We start from the raw sequence: 26,156 nt of genomic DNA on the forward strand, positions 1-26,156 counted from the left end.
TGTGACAGGAACATTATAGGCTAGGCTAAGACCGGCTCAGTTTAGCTTTTCGCTAGCAGCCTGGCTGTCTGTCACTAGCTCTCACTCACTGCAGGCCTATGTGCCAAGTTGTTTAACTGAGTGCCGGCGGCGCTTAACTTTTCACAGGGGTGCAGACCTGGGGTCAGGCCTCCTCGATAAGGGTGCACTGTAGCCAGCCTCGGTGCCTTTGTCCAGGGGGAAGGTTTTTTCCATCGCACCGGAGAACTGGGTCAAGGGGATTAATTTCCTGGCCTGGCTGGATCTAGTCGTTTGGCGCTAATGGGAGATTAGCTGGGAAGTTTCAGTTCCAAAACGTCTCTGGGTGCCGCCTGCCTGTTCTTCACATGGGTTGGGGGGATATTTAGGAAGTGATTGGTGCCTCTAAATAGGGGTGGTTGGGATGTGGAATGGGCAAAGGAGGGGGTTTGAAGGGGTTGGATGTTTTCCCACCCCTGCTGTTCATCAATGTGACTGGATTAATTACAGGGGGCATTGTGTTCATGGGGGGCAGGCTGGCCAGGAATCAGGTGGTGTAGGGGGGTATCCATTGGCCTTCTATTACCAGAACGCTTTCATTACCATTCGGTGGTGGAGCGTCTTTTTTTTTTTAAACTTTTTTTTTGTATATACAATCTTTTGATTGGCCACCCACAATTCCCCATTGCTTTTATTTTATTGGCTGTCTGGTGTCCATTTTGTTTCTCAAAGTCACTGCAGACACTGAGAGTTATGAATAGGGTAATTGCTCAGCTCGGAGTAATGTGCCCTTGAGCGTAATAGTGTAATGGGCTATTAGCGGCTCTATGTTAATTGTTTTAGCCTTTCTCGTGGCACAGTCAGGGCAGTGTGTGAATAGCCTCTCTCTCTCTCTCTCTCTCTCTCCTCTGCTGTTACATGGTTGATAGAAGCTATGTTTTGCCCAGCGTTCTTTTTGCAGCAGCTGTATTCCTCATAGATGTCTGTAATGAGGTTGTGAGCACAGCACCACTGGGGGTTTGGTAAGTAGTGGAATTAAAAGAGGGCCTAATGAGGTTTCTCTCTCCCTCTCCTCATCCCTTTGGTCTCTTCACTCTCATTTGCTTCCCACAGCAGTCTAAAGTCAACCCTATCTGTACAGTAGGTACACTCATGACAGACAGACTGACTCTTTCCTCTCAGAAAAACAACAGTATTGACAAAGCTTCTAGAACGTTTTCTCATGTTTCATTTTCAGAATCACTTGTTGACCCGTGGGTTTAATATAGTTTTGGAGAGGCTGTTGGAATATTTGTGTCAGCTAGTCAGGGTGAGGGGTATCTGTTTTTTGCACTGATTTAATGTCTCTTCAGGTGATGTTTTCATGGAGAGGAGGATATGTCTACGTGTGAGTAACATTGGCCTCTCTCTCTCCCACTACCTAGGTATCGGTAAGAATGTGATCTGTGACCGAACCGCCACCCCACTGGATGCCTTTCGCATGATGTCGGCCGCCCAGTACTACCCCAAGCTGCTGAGCATCATGGGAAACGTACTGCGCTTCCTTCCCGCCTTCGTACGCATGAAGGAGCTAGTGGAGGAGGGCTACGTGGGGGAGCTGCTGGTCTGCGAGGCCCAGGTCCACAGCGGCAGCCTGTTGGGTAAGAAGTACAACTGGAGCTGTGACGACCTGATGGGCGGTGGGGGGCTGCACTCGGTAGGCAGCTACATCATTGACCTGCTCACCTTTCTCACGGGCCAGCGGGCGGCCAAGGTGCACGGCTTCCTCAAGACTTTCGTCAAGCAGACGGAGCACATCTGCGGCATCCGACAGATCACCAGTGACGACTTCTGCACCTTCCAGATGGTGCTGGAGGGCGGCGCCTGCTGCACCGTCACACTCAACTTCAACGTGCCTGGTGACTTCCGCCAGGAGGTGATCGTGGTGGGCACAGTGGGCCGGCTGACGGTCAGCGGCACGGACCTGTACGGCCAGAAGAACACCATGGAGGGAGGGCCGGAGCTACTTCTGAAAGACAGCACCCCTCTGGAGAAGGCCTCCCTACCGGAGAAGGCTTTCAGTGACATCCCTTCGCCCTACCTGACAGGAACCATCCGTATGGTGCAGGCGGTGCGTCAGGCCTTTGAGGACCAGGACGACCGGCGCACGTGGGATGAAAGGCCGCTGACTATGGCGGCCACATTTGAGGACTGCCTGTACGCACTTTGCGTGGTGGACAGCATCAAGAAGTCCAACCAGTGCGGCGAGTGGCAGAACATTGAGGTGATGAAAGAGGAGCCCGAGGTAAGCCCGGCGTACCTTATCAGCGAGGCCATGCGGCGCAGCAGGATGTCGCTCTACTGCTAGCACTGGCACCTAAATGGCTGTCTGGTGCTAGAGACTGGGGGTGAGAGAGCTGTCACTGTGCCCTCATTGGTTCGCTAAAAAAAAAGATGTGAACAGTGATGAACTCTCTCCAATCTCATTGTCCTCTCTTCTGCATGATCTATTCTGGAATCACTACGCCGTGCATCGTGACTCTGAGAAAGTGGAGGAATAAAGAGCACCTCCAAAAATAAAAAGGCGTTGCTATGGATGCTACACTCGGGACAACAGTGGTTTAACTGTACCTCTAGAGAGGTGAATGTTTAATCCCCAGGGGGCTTCGGACCCTGTCTCTGTGTATGTCTGCTGTGTGTGAAACCAGAGAAGAAAAACGCAGCGAAATCAATTGTTTGTCTGGTAGGGCTTTTAGTGAGGTCCACTCCTCCGGTTAAGTATGCAATAAATCCAATCAGAGCTCCAGGCTAGTGGAATTAAGTCATCCTAAGCAAAAAAAAAAGTGTGATGGGTCCACACTCATTCGCACTCAGAATTATGTCATCCTGCCTGAATCAAGGGAATGCCTTTTTTGCCTGCTTCTCGTTTTTGTAGTAACGTCCATATGCAATAGACCGACACATAATCTGTGGATGGTGGTGCAATCCCATGCTATGCTGTGAGTAAAACCTAGGCACATGTTTTCTATCCCCATGTTTTCAATCTCAAGGGCATGCCTGTTGCCAAGCTAATATCCTTAGCTTAGCCAGCTAGGTTAGCGGTGCATGCGATAAAGCTTCTTACACAACAGCAACGATGTAGAGTGAAACAATCAGTAATAGTGTCCCTCTGGGATAGTGCATGAATGGGACACTTCCACGCATGAAACATTCCCATCTGCTTGTAAAGGCTAGTGTTTTGTGACTCTTATAGTTTGTGTGAATATGTAGCTTAGTACTACTAACAGAAGGGCAAGTAGAACATGGCCTATTTTTTTTTTTTTTTTTTTGAGAAGACCTCTGGTTTTCACCTCATCACTATCCACATCACTATCCACACAGGTTACAAGAGATAATGGTAGTACAGTAGCATAACTTCACGAAGCCAAAACATTTTTGTAATTTATTCAAGCTCGATCTTATTGTTTCCCCAATGTTGATTGTGTTCTCAAATGATGCTACTGTATATCACCATCTGCATTTGCCTACTTTTCCACGGTCTTGTATAATACAAAATAGTGAATATGGTTTAAAATGTGTCATGATATAAATGTACTGTATGTATGTTATTTGGTTTTAAACTATCTGCAAAAGACAGGAACTGGAACATGTTTTGATACACACACTGTTCAGTATAAAATTATTTATTTTTAATTTTGGACTGATTTCGTACTGTGTCGGGAGAAGAAGTCTAGTTCGTGGGCGACAGTTGAGGTAAGAGAGGCCTTTTAGTATTCAGTTTCTCTGTGTGTTGGTCCATACTGTGGGATGTCTGAAGACAATGACTACTTTGGTTGGAGTATATAGACATTTTTTAATCATGTGATCCTAATTTGTAATAAATGTTGATAGGTGCAGCCATTTTAAGATTTGTAGCTATTTAATCGTTATCTGTCCAGTCGGCCATTTTGCCCTGTATTCATGTTTCATCGATGTGCTATATTGTGTTTGACAGTGGGCTTTGGAACGGTTCATATTTTTCTGACCATGCTCCAGTTAGTTTATTTGGCATTTGTGTTGTGCAAGTTATTTTTTTCAGTAGCTTTTCAGCCAACAAGACAAGCTTCTCACATGCCCGCTGACCTTTCCCAAGTTCTGTAAATACTATCTCACTCTGATGGGTGACCATGATGTGTTCTGCATAGAAACATGATAAGATGTCACCTGTTATATCATTGCAGATCATAATAGCTTATCAATACTGTAGACTTTCCCCTTTGTCCACTGAGGACCTTTATACCATAAACATGCCTTGATCTTTTCAATGAAACCTGGAAAAAATTATACTGGAATAAACTCTCCAAAGTTGCACACTATGGTATAAGAACCCCCCCGGTTACTTGATGGACTTTGCCATTTAAAGGATGGAGATATAGAGCAACGTCTAAAGATGTGCTCTTTCCAACTCTCTCTGTTAGTCCCCTATATTCCTATCCCAGGTCAATGGCCTTGTTTCAAACAATGCTACTCTAAAGCTGCACCCAGAGAACAGGAGAAGAAGTCCCCCGTTGAGGCCTTATAGGGAGGACGTAGGAACCGTGGTTTAGTCCCCAGTCTTTCAGTCTGGATAAAACTCTATAGCTTTACATATATGACAGGAAAGAAATAGGGACTAAATTAAATCAAACACTTGAAGAAAACCCTTGTGAACACTTCACATTATAACATATGCTGAATCAAACTTATTATCATGGAATATCAATGTAGGGGAGAAAGGATCAATGCAAAGTAGAGAGGAGTCCCTTTGCCGATTTGATCCAGCACCCATGTGTATTTAGGCTTAATCCTACATCTTGCTACGGTGCTGTAGAGCAGTCCTCCTCAAACCTCTCCTCTGGAACCCCCAAATGTTTTCCTGATTCACCTCGTCAAGGGTTGTGTTTCTCTGCCCAGACATTGAGGACGCATGCCAGTTATTACAATGCCTGGATGGGTATTTTGCGTATCAGATAACCACATATGTTAGAGCAATCTGGTGCCCGACGGCACAGTTGATGAGGTGGCACGTGACCATTGGTTGAGTCATGCAACTTCTGACCAGGGGAATGCAACCAAGGGCTTGACGATTAGTTGATAAGTTGAATCAGGTGGAATAGATCAAATACGTGGAATGGCTGGTGGTCCCCGAGGAGAGGTTTGAGGATCACTGCTCTAGAGGCACCTTACCATTTTCTTCTACACTGAACAAAAATATAAACGCAACAATTGCAAGGATTTTACTGAGTTATAATTCATGGAAGGAAATCAGTCATTTGAAATACATTTTTCAGGCCCTAATCTATGGATTTCACATCACTGGGAATACAGATATGCATCTGTTGGTCACAGACACCTTAAACGAAAAGGTTGGGGCGTGGATCAGAAAACCAGTCAGTATTTGGTGTGACCTCCATCATGCAGCGCGACTCCTTCGCATGGAGTTGAATCAGACTGTTGATTGTGGTCTGTAGAATGTTATCCCACTCCTCTTCAATGGCTGTGCGAAGTTGCTGGATATTGTCGCAACCTGGAAAACACATCGATCCAGAGCATCCCAAACATGGGTGACATGTCTGGTGAATATGCAGGCCATGGAAGAACTGGGACATTTTCAGCTTCCAGAAATTGTATACAGATCTTTGCGACATGGGGCCCTGAATTCTGCCAGGTCGCAGTTGCAAATGAGAACTTGTTCTCAACTAGCCTACCTGGTTAAATAAAGGTGAAAAAATAAAAAAATTCTCATTCTGAAACATGAGGTGATGAATGGCACAACAATGGGCCTCAGGATCTCGTTACGGATTCTATGTGCATTCAAACTGCCATCAATAAAATGTAATTGTGTTCGTTGTCCATAGCTTATGCCCGCCCATACCATAACCCCACCGCCACCATGGGGCACTCTGTTCACAACGTTGACATCAGCAAACCGCTCACCCAAGCAACGCCATACGTTGCCATTTGCTTGGTACAATTGAAACCGGGATTCATCCGTAAAGAGCACACTTCTCCAGTGTGCCAGTGGCCATCAAAGTTGAGCATTTGCTCACTAAAGTCGGATACGACGCCGAAATACAGTCAGGTCAAGACCCTGGTGAGGACGACGAGCATGCAGATGAGCTTCCCTGAGACGGTTTCTGACAGTTTGTGCATATATTCTTCAGTTGTGCAAACCCACAGTTTCATCAGCTGTCAGGGTGTCTGGTCTCAGATGATCCCGCAGGTGAAGAAGCCAAATGTGGAGGTTCTGGGCTGGCGTGGTTACACTTGGTCTGGATGTACTGCCAAATTCTCTAAAATGACGTTGGTAGAGAAATTAACATTACATTCTCTGGCAAAAGCTCTAGTGGACATTCCTACAGTCAGCATGCCAATTGCACGCTCCTTCAAAACTTGAGACATCTGTGGCATTGTGTTGTGTGACAAAACTGCACATTTTAGAGTGGCCTTTTATTGTCCCCCGCACAAGGTGCACCTATATAATGATCATGCTGTTTAATCCGCTTATTGATGTGCCACAGCTGTCAGGTGGATGGATTAGCTTGTCAAAGGAGAAATGCTCATGAACAGCGATGTGAACAAATGTGTGCACAACATTTGAGAGAAATAAGCTTTTTGTGCATATGGAACATTTCTGGGATGTTTTATTTCAGCTCATGAAACTTGGGTACAACACTTTACATGTTGTGTTTTATATTTCTGTTCAGTGTAAATATCCAGGGCAGTTGATGTAAAATGGGTTGGGTATTTAAGTTGTTGAATATTTAATGTCTGAAATTATAAGATTTCATGCATCTGATGTCTGCTGATTGATTTATACATTTGAATTTAATCCGGGGGTGTCAAACTCATTCCACGGAGGGCCTAGTGTCTGCAGGTTTTGTTTTTTCCTTTCAATTAAGCCCTAGACAACCAGGTGTGGGGAGTTCCTTACTATTTACTTAATTCATCAGTCAAGTTCAAGGGACGAGAGAAACCCGCAGCAGACACTCTGCCCTCCTTGGAATGAGTTTGACACCCGTGATATAATTTCTTTATGCCATTTTTTTTTTTTATATAAAGTGTATGTTTCAGGTATCAGCTAATATTGGTTATGTTTTATGATAAAATGAATATGGATTTGAATGGACAACTGCTGTATTACCATCAAAGCTGCAACACCTGGAGTATTACTACTGCGGTCAATACAACTGGAAGACGTGTATCACTGTACCTGAAGGTATTACCCTGAGAGCACTGTAGGGGTGCCGTTGTCTGAGACACTGTAGTCACTGTCTGTCTAGTATGGGGGAAAAAAGAAGACCAGTCACATTACTTATTGTCATTGCTCTTGGCTTCAAAAAATAACAAAACTTGAAACACGGGGGAGATGTTACAGTTCAAAATGTTAAGAGTGTGTGTGCTTTTTCTGCGTTGTTTGATGAAATGTATATATTTTAGATCTCCTTGCTGTGCCAGCATTTACAAACACTTGAGGAGATTGGGGTTTCCTGCTTCAGTATAGCTAGTAATCTAGCTATGTGTGATAGATTTGGGAAACAAAGACTCAAATGTGGTTTGGCCACCTGACTCTGCAATTCCCCTCCCCCTCTCCCTGCCCTCAGTGCCCTAAGGGGGTCACTCTGTTCATAATGAGAGAAGCAACCTCAAAGAAGGTGCTTCTTGTGCACCCTCAGTTTGTCACCTAGCAACCACTGTGGCAGCCACTATGCCAAAACTCAGCCCATCTTGGATTTTTTTCCCCCCACTCATTCTCTCTCCTTTTCCTGTCTCTGTTTCTGTCTGTGTTTTGTTTCACTGACACACTTTCTTCCTCTCTCAACATTTCTCTTCTTCACTCTCTTTTATTCTGTCTGTCTGCCTCTCTCTCACACACACTCACACAGACAGCCTGGAGGACAAACTCACTTGGTGCTTCTGCAGACCTCTGCTACCTTAGCATTTAGTTCACCATTCTGTTTAAATAGCCTCTTATATTTAAGCTGTAAGAGGACATATGATATTGATATATTTCCCCCACATTTCACCTACCATACAAAATGTCCTTTGTCATTCATTATGTCACAGACAAAGCAACCACTGGGCAAGGAAGCTTACATTAAGCCTGCTTATTTTGATGAAAAAATAATTGTTGTAATTGTATTGATGATGATGACGATGGTCATTTGATATGTTATGTCTTATCTCAATGTAGACATGATGGCAATAGTCAGTTAAACAAATGACTACTGCTGTTAGTTGGGTGACTGTTTCCCTTCATACTGAGGAAACCCTAAACTACTCCTACTTGCCCTAGTGTCCATTTTCTTGACTCCAGGCTGGAGTAGCCAATCAAGCAGTAGCCAATCTGGTAGTCCCAGACTCCCGGACCCTTTTGTTTACTGGGCTCATTAGGTCAGAAGTGGTGACAATGGTGACCGCTGAAAAGGGTGACACACGCACACCGGAACCCTTCCCAACAGGTTAGTAAATGCTGATAATCACAGTTTGCTGTACCGTTCAATTGCTTAGTTCATGTTGAAGGAAATATCCGTCTTGATGCTGTAATGTTTGTTGACTATTTATTATACTATAAGTATATCGTGGACGCATGGACCTTTTGTAAATATTTTGAACCAATAGGCTCATATTAATCAGTCTTAAACTAGAGAATGTACTGTAGGAATATATTTATATCTATATTTTCTATATATCAAAATGACAGTTGTGATTTGGGAGTTGGGTTGAGAAGAGGTGGTGGGTGTCACATTAATAACGGTCCTCATTTCTCTCTTTGTGGAATATGGAAAGGCATGATCATGTGCATCTGTTAATGGAGTCGTCATTCATTCCTTGGGCTGGCTCTGTGAACCCTTTGTCAGTGTTCTACTGTTTGATCTCCCCGCTCCAGTGCTCTGCATCGCTATTGTGTGTGTGTGTTAATAGTAAGCGAATGTGTGTGTGTTGCTGGGGGGGAAATGTGTCTTGTTCCCTGGTGTTCATGAAAGCCTGTAACATGGTTTACTGCTTTAAAACTTGTCCGATGCTGCAGTTTAGGGATAAAAAAAAAAATGGATACCTACCTACACCTTGTCATGGTTTCCTTTCTTCACTGCATCACAGCCTTATCACTGCACATAGTCTGGAATTACTCAGACATATCAGTAGTTACTCAGGCCCTTCATCACGCTCCTCTCCCTCCATCTCTTCACACACATTAGCCTTTTCCAGTTGCGGCAAACCAGAATGGTAAGATTAGCTTGAATACTGACATACACATTGATGTTTTGAACCTCCTGATTTCAGTAAAGACCATCTCTCTAAGGAGGCGCTGACAGAGGCCTTCTGCTGCCACCTAGTGACTGGAATAGAAACTGCCTGTTATCTCCACAACCACTATCAACATAATGCAGAACTATTTAATGACACTATTTTAGGGCTTGTGGTTTTCCTTCCTTCTAATCTGGGACTAAATCAGATGTGGGACATGTGTAAGCAATGACTCTGTAAGCTGAAAGGTTTCTGCCTCCTTATTTGCAGCTCTTGTAAAAGTTGTCTCCCTCATGTTTCACCCCAGATAACCTCCTATTCAACTCGGTAGAAAATGTGAAGGGGAAACGACCAAAAGGAATGAATTAAGGCCCACAGTTCCACCAAACAACATCAAACAGACAATTTCCCTGCAGAATGGCGTCAAACGTGGTTTCTATATGTTAGATGTGTTTAACACCGTTCCATATATCCCTTTCCAGCCATTACAATGAGGCTGTCCTCCCACCAGCCTCCTCTGGTGTGCAATGCATAAAAAGCAGGTTAAAACCCGCTGTAAATTCACATCAATGAAATGTGTGGCCGTGGTAATTTATAAGGATCTTAAGGGGGGCTAGAGCAATCTGCTGGTAATGCAAGGTACATTTAAATGGCAGTGATATGGAGAGAGAGAGAGATGGTTTGATGCCCCTGCAGAGAACTGTGACAGAGTTTTACCCCCCCCCCCCTTCCCCTGCTTTATCTGGATGCTTTAATAGCCACATCAATTTGGGTTAATCTCATCCTGTCATAGTGTCAGAGGATTGAGACGACTTTAATATGGAGAGAATGATGCCCCGTGGGGGGAGAGAGAGATTGGGAGCGAGAGAAAGAAGCGAGAGACTGTACTGCACATCAAATGTATAAATCAAACGCACCAAAACAAATATGCTGTGACTGATTTACGTATTTGATGTGCAGTACAGTCTCTCTTGCTTCTCTTTCTATTGCTTCCAAATCTCTGTCTCTCACTCTCCATATTAAAGTCATCTCAATCCTCTGACACTATGACAGGATGAGATTAACCCAGATTGATGCGGCCATTAAAACATTCTGATAAAGTGGGAGAGTGGGATATAAAACCCTGCCACGGTTCTTTGTAGGAGCATCAAATCATCTCTTTCTCTCTCTCTCGCTTTCTCTATTTCCAATATCACTGGCATTTAAATGTACTTTGCATTATCCGCACATTCATTTTTCTACCTTTAATTCCACTCAACCACACACACTTACTATACACACACTACTTTGAACACCCCCTCTCTCCTTTCACTGTGAGTGACACTCAGGTAGTGAGACACCGGTTCACATTTTCTCCCCCTCGGTTTGAGATTGTGTGTGCGTGTAGCAAAGCCTGAGGGGATTATGATGTATTGTAGATACTTTAATATTTATGTTTCACTTTCATGGTCTGTAGCTAGATTATAAAAAGATACCGTCCTGGAGAGCTGCTGTGTGTGCAGGGTTTTATTTCTGCCCTGCAACAACATACTGGATTACACTTAGCTGCTCATCAGAACTTTGACTGAATCAGGTGTGATAGGGGCTGGAGCAAAAGCCTGCACATCCAGTAGTTCTCCAGAAGGGTTGGCCACCACTGCTGTAAAATGTTCTTTCATCGTCAACGTGCTTTATAACATGTCACCTTATAATGCTGTTCACCGCTGTAGAACCTCTAGTGGGAGGAACAGTGTCCATTTTTGTTCATAAACAATTTAAATTCTTAGTCAGAGAGGGCCTCGCACTTACATCTGATAACATTGATGTTGAATCTCTTTTCATAGAAAATCACTCCTGTTCATTTTTCGATGGTAAGTGGTAATTGGATGCATATCCCGATTCTGACATTGGATTAATAATGAAGATAACATTTGTTTGCTATTGGGGGATTACAACTTACATTTATTTAGAAGTGAGAACCACCCACTGACATTGACTTTTTGAATACTTAATACTCCAGCTCACTATATCCCCTCATCTACGGTGGAAAGGAAAAGTATGTGAACCCATTGGAATTACCTGGATTTCTGCATAAATTGGTCATCCAATTTGAGTCACCAGTCACAACAATAGACAAACAGTGTGCTTAAACTAACACACATTGTATTTTTCTTGTCTATATTGAATGCATCATTTAAACATTCACAGTGTAGGTTGGGGAAAGTATGTGAACCCCTAGGCTAATGACTACAAATGCTAATTGGAGTCAGGAGTCAGCTAACCTGGAGTCCAATCAATGAGATGAGATGTTGGTTAAAATTGCCCTGTCCTATAAAAAAACTCACTTTGAGTTTGCTATTCACAAGAAGCATTGCCTGATGTGAACCATGCCTCGACCTAAAGAGATCTCAGAAGACCTAAGACTAATAATTGTTGACTTGCATAAAGCTGGAAAGGGTTACAAAAGAGTCTAATAGCCTTGATGTTCATCAGTCCACGGTAAGACAAATTGTCTATAAATGGAGAAAGTTCAGCACTGTTGCTACTCTCCCTAGGAGTGGCCGTCCTGCAAAGATAACTGCAAGAGCACAGAGCAGATTGCTCAATGAGGTTAACAAGAATCATATGTAAGTCTTCAGCTGACACTAAATCTCTGGAACATGCTAACATGTTGACAAGTCTACAATACGTAAAACACTAAACAAGGAGGGTGTTCATGGGAGAACATCACAGAAGAAGCCACTGCTATCCAAAAAAAAAACATTGCTGCACATCTGAAGTATGAAAAAGTGCACCTGGATGTTCCACAGCGCTACTGGCAAAATATCCTGTGGACAGAAGAAATTATAGGAAGGAATACACAAAACTGTGTGGAGAGAAAAAAAGCACAGCACACCAACAACAAAACCTAATCCCAACTAAAGTATGGTGGTGGGAGCATCATGGGCCTGGACAGCTTGCTATCAGACGGAAAAATGAATTCCCAAATTTATCAAGACGTTTTGCAGGAGAATGTTAGGCTATCTGTCCGCCAATTGAAGCTCAACAGAAGTTGGGTGATGCAACAGGACAACAACCCAAAACACAGAAGTAAATCAACAGAATGGCTTCAACAGAAGAAAATACGCCTTCTGGAGTGGCCCAGGCAGGTTCCTGACCTCAACCTGATTTGAGATGCTGTAGCATGACCTCAAAAGAGCAGTTCACACCGGACAGCCCAAGAATACTGCCTAACTGAAACCGTTTTGTAAAGAGGAATGGTCCAAAATTCCTCCTGATAGTTGTGCAGGTCTGATCCACAACTACAGAAAACATTGGGTTAAGGTTATTGCTGCCAAAGGAGGCTCAACTAGTTAAATCCAAGGGTTCACATACTTTTCCCACCCTGCACTGTGAATGTTCACACAGTGTGTCCAATAAAGACAAACGTACTATTGTTTGTGTTAATAATTTAAGCAAACTGTGTGTCTATTGCTGTGACCTAGATGAAGATCAGATCAGATTTTATGACCAATTTATGCAGAAATCCAGGTATTTCCAAAGGGTTCTTGCCACTGTATAAGCCCACAAGAGTGACCATGTTTCTTGAGATGTTTTTACAACTTGTCCACCTGTGGTCAATTCAATTGATTGGACATTATTTGGAAAGGCACACACCGGTCTACATAAAGGTCCCACAGTTGACAGTGCATGTCAGAGCAAAAGCCAAGCCATGAGGTTGAAGGAATTGTCCGTAGAGCTCAGAGACAGGATTGTGTCAAGGCACAGATCTAGGGAAGGGTACCAAAACATTTCTACAGCATTGAAGGTCCCCAAGAACACAGTGGCATCCATCATTCTTAAATGGAAGAAGTTAGGAACCATCAAGACTCTTCCTAGAGCCTGCCGCCCGGCCAAACTGAGCAATCGGGGGAGAAGGGCCTTGGTCAGGGAGGTGACCAAGAACCCGATGCTCACTCTGAAAGAGCTCTGGAGTTCCTCTGGAGATGGGAGAACCTTCCAGAAGGACAACCATCTCTGCAGCACTCAGGCCTTTATGGTAGAGTGGCAAGACGGAGGCCACTCCTCAGTAAAAGGCACATGACAGCCTGCTTGGAGTTTGCCAAAAGTCACCTAAAGACTCTCAGACCATGAGAAACAAGATTCTCTGGTCTGATGATACCAAGATTGAAACCCGTTGGCCTGAATGCCAAGCATCACTTCTAGAGGAAACCTGGCACCATCCCTACGGTGAAGAATGGTGGAGGCAACATCATGCTGTGGGGATGTTTTTCAGCAACAGGGGCTGGGAGACTAGTCAGGATCGAGGCAAAGATGAATATTGCAAAGTACAGAGAGATCCTTGATGAAAATCTGCCCCAGAGTGCTTAGGCTAGGGCGAAGGTTCACCTTCCAAAAGGACAACGACCCTAAGCACACAGCCAAGACAACGCAGGAGTGGTTTCGGGACAAGTCTATGACAAGTCTATATCCATGAGTGGCCCAGCCAGAGCACGGACTTGAACTCGTTCAAACATCTCTGGATAAACCTGAAAATAGCTGTGCAGCAACGCTCCCCATCCAATCTGATAGAGATTGAGAGGATCTGCAGAGAAGAATGGGCGAAACTCCCCAAATACAGGTGTGCCAAGGTTGCAGCGTCATACCCAAGAATACTCGAGGCTGTAATCACTGCCAGAGGTGCTTCAACAAAGTACTGAGTAAAGGGTCTGAATACTTATGTAAATGCGATATTAAATTAATTTTTTTAATTAAATTTTTTTTAAACTGTTTTTTCTTTGTCATTATGGGGTATTGTGTGTAGATTGATGAGGGGAAAAAAATATTTAATCAATTTTAGAATAAGGCCGTAACCTAACAAAATCTGAAAAATTCAAGGGGCCTGGATATTTTCCGAAGGCACTGTACATGTAGAATATTTGACAAAAGTAATTATGAGTGTTTATAGATCCGGCTGATGTGGAGTCTGCTTTCAAGACTTTTCTCACATCTTTCAACTCTGTATTTCACCACTGCTTTCCCTTAGTTAAACCACGTAAGAGAGCAGCAGAAGGGTTCTGGAAACATTGGTTTCCAACCGGTCTCAAAGAATCCTCAGTATCAAGTTGTATAAAAAGTTCGGCAAATTACAAAAAGTATAAGAACAAATTTACTCACCTACTTCAGATATCCACAAAAATAGATTATTATACCTACTAAAAAAACAATTCATATGTTAACAAAAATACTTTCATAATTTCTCATGTCCAACATTATGTATGGATGGAGACTTGATACCTGTAGTGTAAGTACTTTTAAAGTTACTGTATTTCCTTTATAATTTTTTTGATGACATCACAAAATAAAAACCAATATGACAGTTTTCTACAGCTCATTTCTGATCATTCCTCACGCCCTTATGTTAGAAATATTGATCCAGTATTCGCTTTTTGAACGTGTTAAGAGTTTCAGCGGGAAGACCGTTAACAAAGACATTCCAATGGGTTGGGATTAAAGAATTTATGTAATGTATTATTGTTGTGACTGCATTTATTTTCATCTGTATTGTTGTTTATCACCTATTTTCTTTGGTGCAAATAAATTAAAACCTTAAACCATGCCCGATGGGGCTTCACAATAGCGTAATATTCAAAAATATATTATAAAAAACATTCAGAGATACTAAATGTTAAGGTGTTTTATTGACAGAACCAGCAAACATATTTCATGAAGCCTTTTCCTGAGCCCTCAACATCAGCTATACCACCAAGAGCCCAGGCTTCTCAGTCCAAGGCCCACATTGTAGACAGGCAGTGAAGTAAAGATATCAGGATATTATTTGTTTTTAGGAGGAGGATTCCTTGGTGGGGAAGGGCAGCTTCAGGTACTGGTACCACTGTTTGAGTTGCCGCGGCAACAGCAGCAGGACTTTCTCGGTGAGGAAGAGCAGTGCTTCCTGTATGGCTGGTCGAAGCAGCTGATTGGCTGGCATGGAGAGGACCAGGAGACATAATTTCTCCTTCAGAGGTAGATGAGAGACCGGGTCATGTTCATTAGGCTCCAAATGGGAAAAAAACAGACAAACAGGGTGATTCTTGTCCAGTAAAAACCGCTTGTTCTGAGTTTCCGTTACAAAACATTTTACTACGGTATGCACTAATGAATACAACCCAGGTTGAGTATGTTTCTGTGTCTTCTAGGAAGGGGGAACATTTCAAAATGCAATGCATAGATTGGACACAATTGCCTATTCTCTGTGACAAAGACTTCCATACCTGGGAGTAGGGGACCCTTTTGTTGGAGAAGCTTTGAAATGCTGAGATCTTCTGCAGTATGCTGTTATATTTGGGGTCTCTGTCTCCGGACAGTTCTGTGGCCTCACTCTGCAGTGTTGCAAACCTGTTCATACATGATTTAACATTTATTTTGTTCCATTTATAATTCTATAACATTTTCTTACAGGAAGTGAAGATGAAAAAGCAGTCAAGGAGTTTCAAGCAACTTGAAATGGTTGAGTTACACCACATGATGTTTGTATGAGAGAGGGGAGAAAGCACCTACCAGAGACCAGTGGTGGATTTGGGCTCCTTCAGCTCACTCTTCAGAGAGGCAAGGAGCGAAGACAGACCAGCATCGGTCTTGGAAGCCATTAGAGCATCGAAAAGAGTTCTCATCCTTTCCTCACGGTACCTGAGGACAGAGAATGGGACTACAATGAGTCGCCGAGTAGGGCATTTTGACGACCAAGTATCACTTTTTGGTCATTACATTTTAATCCATAAATTTGATTCCCAGTGAAAAGGTGGGCCTGAAACCAACTCGTTTTATGTTGTTTTCAAATTGGTTGTGTTACTACTTCCTGTCATTGCCATTGGGGACAGAGAACTGATCAATTGTTCCTTGAATGGTTTCCTATTCATATACCCTCTATGTCAACAGGTGTGGTACTGTGTGGCTCAGTCAGTAGAGCATGGCACTTGTAACACAAGGTTGTGGGTATCGATTCCTGCTGGGACCACCAATACATACAATGTATGCATGCATGACTAAATAGCTTTGGATAAAAGCCCCCTGCTGAATGGCATGTATTATATTAACAGGAACATCATCCAGAACAAATGATCCTCTATAAAAACGACCTGACTGTGACATGTAGATACTTCAAGTTTCAACTTTTTGTCCCAGAGGGCAATTGGTTTTCACAGCAAAGGGGCATAAAAACAACATTGAACATATAAAATCCACACGGATCACAATGTATAGTTCTAGTGAATACAATGAGCTACTACAGCAAGTCATAGGGCTGACAGTGTCCTCCTCACTTTTTCTTTTCAAACACTCCTGACTTGACCTGGATGTTAAGAACCTTCTTCACATTCAGGTATTGGACCTTGGCTCTCTCCAGCATGGCTGACTGGTCTACTCTAGGCCTAGGTGAGGGAATGAAAAGAGCAGCTTAATCTTTACATCTCAACCATGTGAATAAATGATCCATTTTACATACAGATAAATACATTTTGTTGGTTTGTTTCACACTCACTTGACTGTTTTCTTCTCTAGGGATGCTGTCGGAAAAGAAAACAGGTGACTATAGAAGCAAAACGTGAGATACTGTATTCACAACAGTGAACGGATTCATCTTTGTAGAACACATTGTAAAAATACTATGGCTCAAACGAAAGCCTTGTCATTCCCAAAACAAACATATCCTTTTGCCATTTCAAGGGATTTGTACTGAAGTGATGTGTTTGGCAAAGGGTGGCACGTAGTTGGTGAGGCACACAAATGCCACAATCCATCAGGAATTCATGCTGTGGCAGAATCCAAAAACCCACAAGCCACAATGTAACCAGGGTGACACTGCACATGGAGTCTAGTCTCACTATGATACTGTTGGTTGCATGTATTTCCTGTGCCTTAAGGCAATAATCACATCAATAAGTGTTACAAAGCCACAATGGCTGTGTCTGCTAAGTGGGAACATGGCACATCGTTGTTGTTGTGTGTGGTATTGTATAGACTGACTGTTCTCATCCAGCAGCAGTAGTAGCCATGGGGGTATGTCTCCATCTCCGTCTGGATCTCGCTGGCCAACCTTACGCCTGGGCCCAGACTGCAGAGCTTTATATCTGTGATTATAGACCAGCAATGTACTACAGTATGGAGAGATAGATCAGCAATAGCTGATGTTGTCATGTCAATTATTGTTCATCATTCTCTTACCCTGTGGTTCGGATGGTTGTCATCTTTGAGGTCTCTGAAATCCACAAGAGAGTCAGTTTAATGATCGGCTAAGATGCACACTCAAAGCTATTTGGATATCGCGAATCATGTGACACCCAATAGGTGGTCCAATTATCCAATTGATTAGGTCAGCATGTATTATTGTTTAATTGAATTTATTTGCACACCAAAAAAGTGAAAGACAAACAGTGAAGATAAAATAAAAACAAGGTATGAAGGTGTGCAGGTGAGGTTGGAAACAAAGAGGGCTTGTATGAAAAAACCACAAAACAATATACTGTATATAGGAAACAGACTGTCACCTGCGGCATCCTGGTGACCGATGAAGGTGTCCCACACGTCAGGGGTGCCGTTGTGACGGTCATCGGGGGCCAGAGACACCAGGCGTCCGATGGCATTCACTGGAGGGTTGTAGTAGCTGTGTGACTGCTTCAGGATGATTTTGGTCTTCTCTGTGTCCTTCATGATGACATTCACATAGTTGCTGTTGAGAGGAACCTGGAATACAGGATGTCAGTATTAAATCACCAATCAATCAAATGTATTTCATAAAGCGCTTTTAACATCAACAGTTGTCACAATGTGCTTTACAGATACCCAGCCTAAAACACCAAAGAGCAAGCATTACAGAGGCAGAAGCACAGTGGCTTGGAAAAGCTCCCTATATTAACAATACAACATACAGTAATAATAGATAGGGTTGCAAAATCCCAGGAACTTTCAATAAATTCCCTGGTCTTCCAGAAATCCTAATAATACGTCACACACATGTTGTTTTATCGTTTTTCTTGTGTATTTAGTTGTTTTTGTTGTACTAGCTGAGTCTCACCAGTGTCTTTAGGTCTTTGTTTCTCATGTGAGAGATGCCACACAGGACCATGTAGATCCACTGCAGTTTCTCTGAGAACAGCTTCTGCTTCCTGTACTGTATCCTCCTATGAAGAGAACAGGGAAATACAACATGCTGTATGTCAAGCAGGGGAAAAGGCCACCAGAAAGTCCCAGACAGAACTATGAGGAACATTTCTTATCAATAAGAAAAATCCAGCATTGCATGGGAGTATGATGGATAAAACTGCAGCAATCTATTTGTCGTAGCAGTATTTGGTTTGATTACAAACTTCATTCATGAGAAACAAACAGGGACAGTGCACAACGTACTGTAGGTTCTCCTCTTCCTCTGGGTCCAGTGCCTGTTGGTTCATGGTCATGGGGGTTGGTGGCACAGTCTCTTTATCAGCTGAAGAGAAAGAAGGATCAGAGTGCATGGATGGGGTCAACATAGTAGAATGTAGTAGTAGCATTGTAATTCATTCTGCATTGTGCTTTAGGTGACCAACCTGACATGGCTCGGTCACATGATGTCATTAGCGATGACTGTTTATCCTTTACAATGAGAACATAGTAGAGACATGTATTCTTCGTGTTACAGCAAGTGGTCCTAAAATTCTATACAGTTCAAAAAGAATGAGGTTTTCAACAGTGAATAGAACCCAAAGGCTGGAATTCATCGCCGGAAGTCCAGAACAAACAATCACATCTCAGTGCCATAATAGTACTCAGCAACAATTCTAATAACTAAGGGGAACTAAACAAAAACACATTTTGAAGTTAATCAAAATATACTTTTTTTTCTTCCTCTTCTTCTTTACTGGGTTTTTCCTGAGTTCCCTTTTCCCGCAGTGCATTACCTGGTCCCTGAGGCAACATATGAGGGGGCGTCCAGCGTGGAGAGCACGTCTAATGGAGGCCATCTCCCTCAGGTAGTGCTTCAGCTGGAGGAAGCCATCCAGGGTCTGGCTCTCCATTGGAGGGGCTGTGACGTTCTCCTAAAGAGTGTTGAAATATATACTATTCAAATATATGAAATGTGATAATGAAGAAGGATTTACTACATGATAATGAATTATGTTTGGTCACAATTCTAGAGTTAAGTCCCTCCCCCTTCTCCCTCTCTCTCACCTTTTTAGCCTTCTCCTGAGTGAATTTGCTGGAGATCACTCCACCTCCTGACTTTTTGCCAAACTTCTTGTCCCAGTGTGTCTGCCATAGAATGACTGAGTGAGGACCAGTCATTTTAAACAACTACTGTATAAACAAAACAATGAGTTGATTATGTGTGTGTGTCCGTGAATACGGATGTGTGTGTGAGGGTGTGTCACCTTCAGTGACTCCTGATCCTCTGACGTTAACCAGGTTGAGAAGAGATCAACGTTGTCAGAGGAAAGCATTCCCACTGTTTTGTATGGTCTATCCAAGGGACAAGGCATTACTTTAAGTTGAACGTTTATACACACACACACACACACACACACATCACGGATACCATCACAGTTGAAAATGAATAACATTTAATTCATACTATACAGTGCCTTCAGAAAGTATTCAGACCTTGACTTTTTCCACATTTTGTTACATTACAGCCTTATTCTAGAATGGATTATATAAATACAAATCCTCAGCAATCTACACACAATACTCCATAATGACAAAGCAAAAACAGGTTGAAGAAATTGTCCGTAGCGCTCCGAGACAGGGTTGTGTTGAGGCACAGATCTGGGGAAGGGTACCAAAACATTTCTGCAACATTAAAGGTCCCTAAGAACACAGTGGCCTCCCTCATTCTTAAATGGAATAAGTTTGGAACCACCAAGACTCTTCCTAGAGCTGGCTGCCCGGCCAAACTGAGCAATCGGGGGAGAAGTGCCTTGGTCAGGGAAGTGACCAAGAACCTGATGGTCACTCTGAAAGAGCTCTAGAGTTCCTCTGTGGAGATGGGAGAACCTTCCAGAAGGACAACCATCTCTGCAGCACTCCACCAATCAGGCCTTTACGGTAGAGTGTCCAGACGGAAGCCACTCCTCAGTAAAAGGAACATGATACTGTCGCAAAGCTAACTAAAAAGCAGCATTCCCCAAGAGAGGATGACTTTCACTTTAGCAGTGATAAATTCATGAACTTCTTTGAGGAAAAGATTATGATTATTAGAAAGCAAATTACGGACTCTTCCTTAAATCTGCGTATTCCTTCAAAGCTCAGTTGTCCTGAGTCTGCACAACTCTGCCAGGACCTAGGATCAAGAGAGACACTCAAGTGTTTTAGTACTATATCTCTTGACACAATGATGAAAATAATCATGGCCTCTAAACCTTCAAGCTGCATACTGGACCCTATTCCAACTAAACTACTGAAAGAGCTGCTTCCTGTGCTTGGCCCTACTATGTTGAACATAATAAACGGCTCTCTATCCACCGGATGTGTACCAAACTCACTAAAAGTGGCAGTAATAAAGCCTCTCTTGAAAAAGCCAAACCTTGACCCAGAAAATATAAAAAACTATCGGCCTATATCGAATCTTCCATTCCTCTCAAAAATTTTAGAAAAGGCTGTTGTGCAACAACTCACTGCCTTCCTGAAGACAAACAATGTATACGAAATGCTTCAGTCTGGTTTTAGACCCCATCATAGCACTGAGACGGCACTTGTGAAGGTGGTAAATGACATTTTAATGGCATCGGACCGAGGCTCTGCATCTGTCCTCGTGCTCCTAGACCTTAGTGCTGCTTTTGATACCATCGATCACCACATTCTTTTGGAGAGATTGGAAACCCAAATTGGTCTACACGGACAAGTTCTGGCCTGGTTTAGATCTTATCTGTCGGAAAGATATCAGTTTGTCTCTGTGAATGGTCTGTCCTCTGACAAATCAACTGTAAATTTCGGTGTTCCTCAAGGTTCCGTTTTAGGACCACTATTGTTTTCACTATATATTTTACCTCTTGGGGATGTTATTCGAAAACATAATGTTAACTTTCACTGCTATGCAGATGACACACAGCTGTACATTTCAATTAAACATGGTGAAGCCCCAAAATTGCCCTTGCTAGAAGAATGTGTTTCAGACATAAGGAAGTGGATGGCTGCAAACTTTCTACTTTTAAACTCGGACAAAACAGAGATGCTTGTTCTAGGTCCCAAGAAACAAAGAGATCTTCTGTTGAATCTGACAATTAATCTTAATGGTTGTACAGTCGCCTCAAATAAAACTGTGAAGGACCTCGGCGTTACTCTGGACCCTGATCTCTCTTTTGAAGAACATATCAAGACCATTTCAAGGACAGCTTTTTTCCATCTACGTAACATTGCAAAAATCAGGAACTTTCTGTCCAAAAATGATGCAGAAAAATTAATCCATGCTTTTGTCACTTCCAGGTTAGACTACTGCAATGCTCTACTTTCCGGCTACCCGGATAAAGCACTAAATAAACTTCAGTTAGTGCTAAATACGGCTGCTAGAATCCTGACTAGAACCAAAAAATTTGATCATATTACTCCAGTGCTAGCCTCTCTACACTGGCTTCCTGTCAAAGCAAGGGCTGATTTCAAGGTTTTACTGCTAACCTACAAAGCATTACATGGGCTTGCTCCTATCTATCTCTCTGATTTGGTCCTGCCGTACATACCTACACGTACGCTACGGTCACAAGACGCAGGCCTCCTAATTGTCCCTAGAATTTTTAAGCAAACAGCTGGAGGCAGGGCTTTCTCCTATAGAGCTCCATTTTTATGGAACGGTCTGCCTACCCATGTCAGAGACGCAAACTCGGTCTCAACCTTTAAGTCTCTACTGAAGACTCATCTCTTCAGTGGGTCATATGATTGAGTGTAGTCTGGCCCAGGAGTGGGAGGGTGAACGGAAAGGCTCTGGAGCAACGAACCACCCTTGCTGTCTCTGCCTGGCCGGTTCCCCTCTTTCCACTGGGATTCTCTGCCTCTAACCCTATTACAGGGGCTGAGTCACTGGCTTTACTGGGGCTCTCTCATGCCGTCCCTGGAGGAGGTGCGTCACCTGAGTGGGTTGAGTCACTGATGTGGTCATCCTGTCTGGGTTGGCGCCCCCCCCCCCCCCCCCCCTTAAGTTGTGCCGTGGCGGAGGTCTTTGTGGGCTATACTCAGCCTTGTCTCAGGATGGTAAGTTGGTGGTTGAAGATATCCCTCTAGTGGTGTGGGGGCTGTGCTTTGGCAAAGTGGGTGGGGTTATATCCTTCCTGTTTTGCCCTGTCCGGGGGTGTCCTCGGAGTGGGCCACAGTGTCTCCTGACCCCTCCTGTCTCAGCCTCCAGTATTTATGCTGCAGTAGTTTATGTGTCGGGGGGCTAGGGTCAGTTTGTTATATCTGGAGTACTTCTCCTGTCCTATTCGGTGTCCTGTGTGAATCTAAGTGTGCGTTCTCTAATTCTCTCCTTCTCTCTTTCTCTCTCTCGGAGGACCTGAGCCCTAGGACCATGCCCCAGGACTACCTGACATGATGACTCCTTGCTGTCCCCAGTCCACCTGGCTGTGCTGCTGCTCCAGTTTCAACTGTTCTGCCTTATTATTATTCGACCATGCTGATCATTTATGAACATTTGAACATCTTGGCCATGTTCTGTTATAATCTCCACCCGGCACAGCCAGAAGAGGACTGGCCATCCCACATATGCTCTCTCTAATTCTCTCTTTCTTTCTCTCTCTCGGAGGACCTGAGCCCTAGGACCATGCCCCAGGAATACCTGACATGATGACTCCTTGCTGTCCCCAGTCCACCTGACTGTGCTGCTGCTCCAGTTTCAACTATTCTGCCTTATTATTATTCGACCATGCTGGTCATTTATGAACATTTGAACATCTTGACCATGTTTTGTTATAATCTCCACCCGGCACAGCCAGAAGAGGACTGGCCACCCCACATAGCCTGGTTCCTCTCTAGGTTTCTTCCTAGGTTTTGGCCTTTCTAGGGAGTTTTTCCTAGCCACCGTGCTTCTTCACCTGCATTGCTTGCTGTTTGGGGTTTTAGGCTGGGTTTCTGTACAGCACTTTGAGATATCAGCTGATGTACGAAGGGCTATATAAAATAAATTTGATTGATTGATTGATTGACAGACCACTTTGCGTTTGCCAAAAGGCACCTAAAGCCTCTCAGACCATGAGAAACAAGATTCTTTGGTCTGATGAAACCAAGATTGAACATGAATGTCAAGCGTCACTTCTGGAGGAAACCTGGCACCATCTTTAAGGTAAAGCATGGTGGTGGTGGCATCATGCTGTGGGGATGTTTTTCAGCAGCAGGGACTGGGAGACTAGTCAGGAAAGAGGGAAAGATGAACAGAGCAAAGTACAGAGAGATCCTTGATGGAAACCTGCCCCAGAGCGCTCAGGACCTCAGACTGGGGTGAATGTTCACCTTCCAACAGAACAACGACCCTAAGCACAGTCAAGACAACGCAGGAGTGGCTTCAGGATAAGTCTATGAATGTCCTTGAGTGGCCCAGCCAGAGCCTGGACTTGAACCCGATCTAACATTTCTGGAGAGACCTGAAAAATAGCTGTGCAGCAACGCTCTCCAGCCAACAACCTGACAAAGCTTGAGGATCTGCAGAGAAGAATGGCAGAAACTCCCCAAATACAGGTGTTGCTTGCAGCGTCATAGCCAAGAAGACTCTAGGCTGTAATCGCTGCCAAAGGTGCTTCAACAAAGTACTGAGTAAAGGGTCTGAACACTTATGTAAATGTAATATTTTAGTTTTTTATATTTAATAAATTAGCAAACCTGTCAAATGTTTTTTTCTTTGTCATTATGTGTTATTGTATGTCGATTGATGAGGGGGAAAACAAATATTTAATCAATTTTAGAATAAGGCTGTAACCTACCAAAATTTGGAAAAAGTCAAGGGGTCTGAATACTTTCAGAATCCACTGAACTTTAAAGTGTAGGAAATGATCAAGGATATAACATGTCATACTTGTTAACAGGGGAGAAAAGGCCTCTTCTGAGCATCTCCTGTCTCCTGTCATAGTTCTTCTTGGCCTGGCCATTTTGTATGAGGACATACTTTGTGTCACTGCGGGTGACAACCTTCTCAGGTAAGTAGCTGTGCGCTTGGAAAACACAAAGCAAAATGTGCTAACAGTCAGTAGTAATTCATTGCATTAATTCAAACGTCATCCATTATCTCAAGTGGCTTTTCATGAAGTATTGTGACACATTGTACAGTAGCCTAGTAGGGCCATTTGCTCACCTTTTTTGAAGTCGGTGGTAAACTTGTGCTTGATGTAAGTGATGAGCTCTTGGTCTCTCTCAATAAGAGCAGCTATTCTCCTGATTTCTTCAGCCATGAGGACGGAGGGGGACAGGAGGCTGGTTGACAAATGAAGGTAGTAATGTATTCGTCTTTATATTGCAAATCAGTGGTCATTTCTATTTGTTTAATTTATCGTGTGTGTGAGTGTACATGCAAGCCTTGGGAAGTAAAAAATGGATATATGCTGTATTACTTCAATAAACGCAATCTCAAATAGCTGCCTGTCCTTTTTAATAGCCGGCCAACAGCACACATTTCAGCTAATAAACTTCTGCTTCAAATAAAGGTTGTGCCTACATGAACTGTTTACAAGATTACCACGAGTCATTAAATACGAGTCTTGTAACATGATTCTATATTTGTGAATTATTATTTGTGCTCAAATAATTGTGTAGGCATAAACAGTAGGTGAAGCACCTGGCCAAAAGATTACATTTGGCCACGCTCTTCACACGTCAATTACATTACATGAGGTGAAAATTAAATAGGCCTGCAAACATAAGTTTTGCAACAAAGATAAACTTTAGGAAAATCCTACCGTTTGGCAAGCGTGTTGATAGTCATCTGTTAGCAATTTGGAAGGAACGTCAACAACGTTCTTTACATTCATCGCGTCACAAAGCGTGTTCTGTCATTTCGATTATCATACCGGTGAACGCGCGCCACTCCTTTCCCTCATTAATTTGACCTACAATGAAAGAAACATTTTCCAGATGAACGTGTCAGTGTTGCGCTTAAAAATATTAAGTGGGTGCATTGACAAATTGGAAAATAGCCACTGCCCCTAAATTGGTATGGTAAAATGATGAATAAAATGTTCATTTTCAGTGGTAATGAGTAGTATTCCAACAATGTCCAGCAGGGGGAGCAAATGTTAATGCTAAGATTGTCAGTAAATTGGACTATGAGGTTTATGTCCCGGCCGAAGTTTTACACTTGAGAGTTGCTCAAATATACCTCAAATCACACACCGCAAAAAAATTGTAACACTTTATATGTTGTCACTTAGGACATTCTTTCTGTCATTTAATGAGTCTGTCAAACTAGGTCCAAAGTAGCTTACTACAGCCCCAAGGTAGGTTACTGCTCTCAAGGTAGGCTACTAAAGCACAAGGTAGGCTACTGAAGCCCAAGGTAGGTTACTGAAGCGCAAGGTAGGCTACTGAAGCCCAAGGTAGGCTACTGAAGCCCAAGGTAGGTTACTGAAGCCCAAGGTAGGCTACTGAAGCCCAAGGTAGGCTACTGAAGCCCAAGGTAGGCTACTGAAGCCCAAGGTTGGTTACTGCAGACCTTTTGAATTAGTCTGACTCTTCTTCAGGATTCTTTGAGACTATATCTTGTATTGACACCTCTGCAGGCCTAACCAAAGAAATTACCTTTGTAGTGGAGACTGATAAACAGTGAAGACAAGTCATTCAATCATGTCACATTATCCGTTTTGTCACCAAAGCCCCAAATACTACCCACCATTGCGACCTGTACGCTCTCGTTGGCTGGCCCTCGCTTCATACTTGTCGCCAAACCCACTGGCTCCAGGTCATCTACAAGACCCTGCTAGGTAAAGTCCCCCCTTATCTCAGCTCTCTGGTCA

General features: G+C 43.3%; 2 protein-coding genes across 3 annotated transcripts in view; one reads left to right on the plus strand and one right to left on the minus strand.

The window, feature by feature from the left end:
- The window catches only part of gfod1 (Gfo/Idh/MocA-like oxidoreductase domain containing 1), a 47,757-nt gene extending 38,698 nt beyond the window's left edge, over positions 1-9,059 (plus strand). Inside the window, exon 2 of the mRNA XM_021562724.3 lies at positions 1,422-9,059. Coding sequence (XP_021418399.1) covers positions 1,422-2,344 — 923 coding nt within the window. The 3' untranslated portion in view covers positions 2,345-9,059. The remainder of the gene's footprint in view (positions 1-1,421) is intronic.
- Positions 9,060-14,884: 5,825 nt separating this feature from the next.
- Positions 14,885-25,342, minus strand: LOC110489796 (uncharacterized). 2 transcript variants are annotated; one of them, XM_090199628.1, is made up of 17 exons: positions 25,104-25,342; positions 24,503-24,621; positions 24,227-24,362; positions 19,608-19,695; positions 19,408-19,488; positions 19,137-19,274; positions 18,786-18,831; positions 18,607-18,685; positions 18,275-18,380; positions 17,748-17,943; positions 17,425-17,458; positions 17,227-17,330; positions 16,742-16,766; positions 16,524-16,631; positions 15,763-15,891; positions 15,477-15,600; positions 14,885-15,220 (listed from the first exon to the last, which is right to left on the minus strand). In XM_090199628.1, exons 1-17 carry the CDS (start codon positions 25,127-25,129, stop codon positions 15,047-15,049), a joined length of 1,713 nt encoding a protein of 570 aa, XP_090055754.1. In that variant the 5' UTR covers positions 25,130-25,342; the 3' UTR covers positions 14,885-15,046. The 2 variants fall into 2 exon arrangements, with proteins under 2 accessions (XP_090055754.1, XP_021418389.2); XM_021562714.3 differs by having other exon boundaries at positions 14,885-15,259.
- Between the last annotated feature and the right edge of the window lie 814 nt (positions 25,343-26,156).

Source organism: Oncorhynchus mykiss, chromosome 15, assembly GCF_057628025.1.
Source record: "Oncorhynchus mykiss isolate SJ-2025 chromosome 15, ASM5762802v1, whole genome shotgun sequence".
Lineage (NCBI taxonomy): Eukaryota > Metazoa > Chordata > Actinopteri > Salmoniformes > Salmonidae > Oncorhynchus > Oncorhynchus mykiss.

Coding starts and splice junctions, on each gene's coding strand:
- LOC110489796 (XM_021562714.3), bottom strand. CDS start 25,129: ATGACTATCAACACGCTTGCCAAACG. Junction 18,381..18,606: donor GAGGAAGAGGAGAACCTACA/GTACGTTGTGCA, acceptor TTCTCTTCATAG/GAGGATACAGTACAGGAAGC. Junction 15,260..15,476: donor AAAGGGTCCCCTACTCCCAG/GTATGGAAGTCT, acceptor TCCCATTTGGAG/CCTAATGAACATGACCCGGT.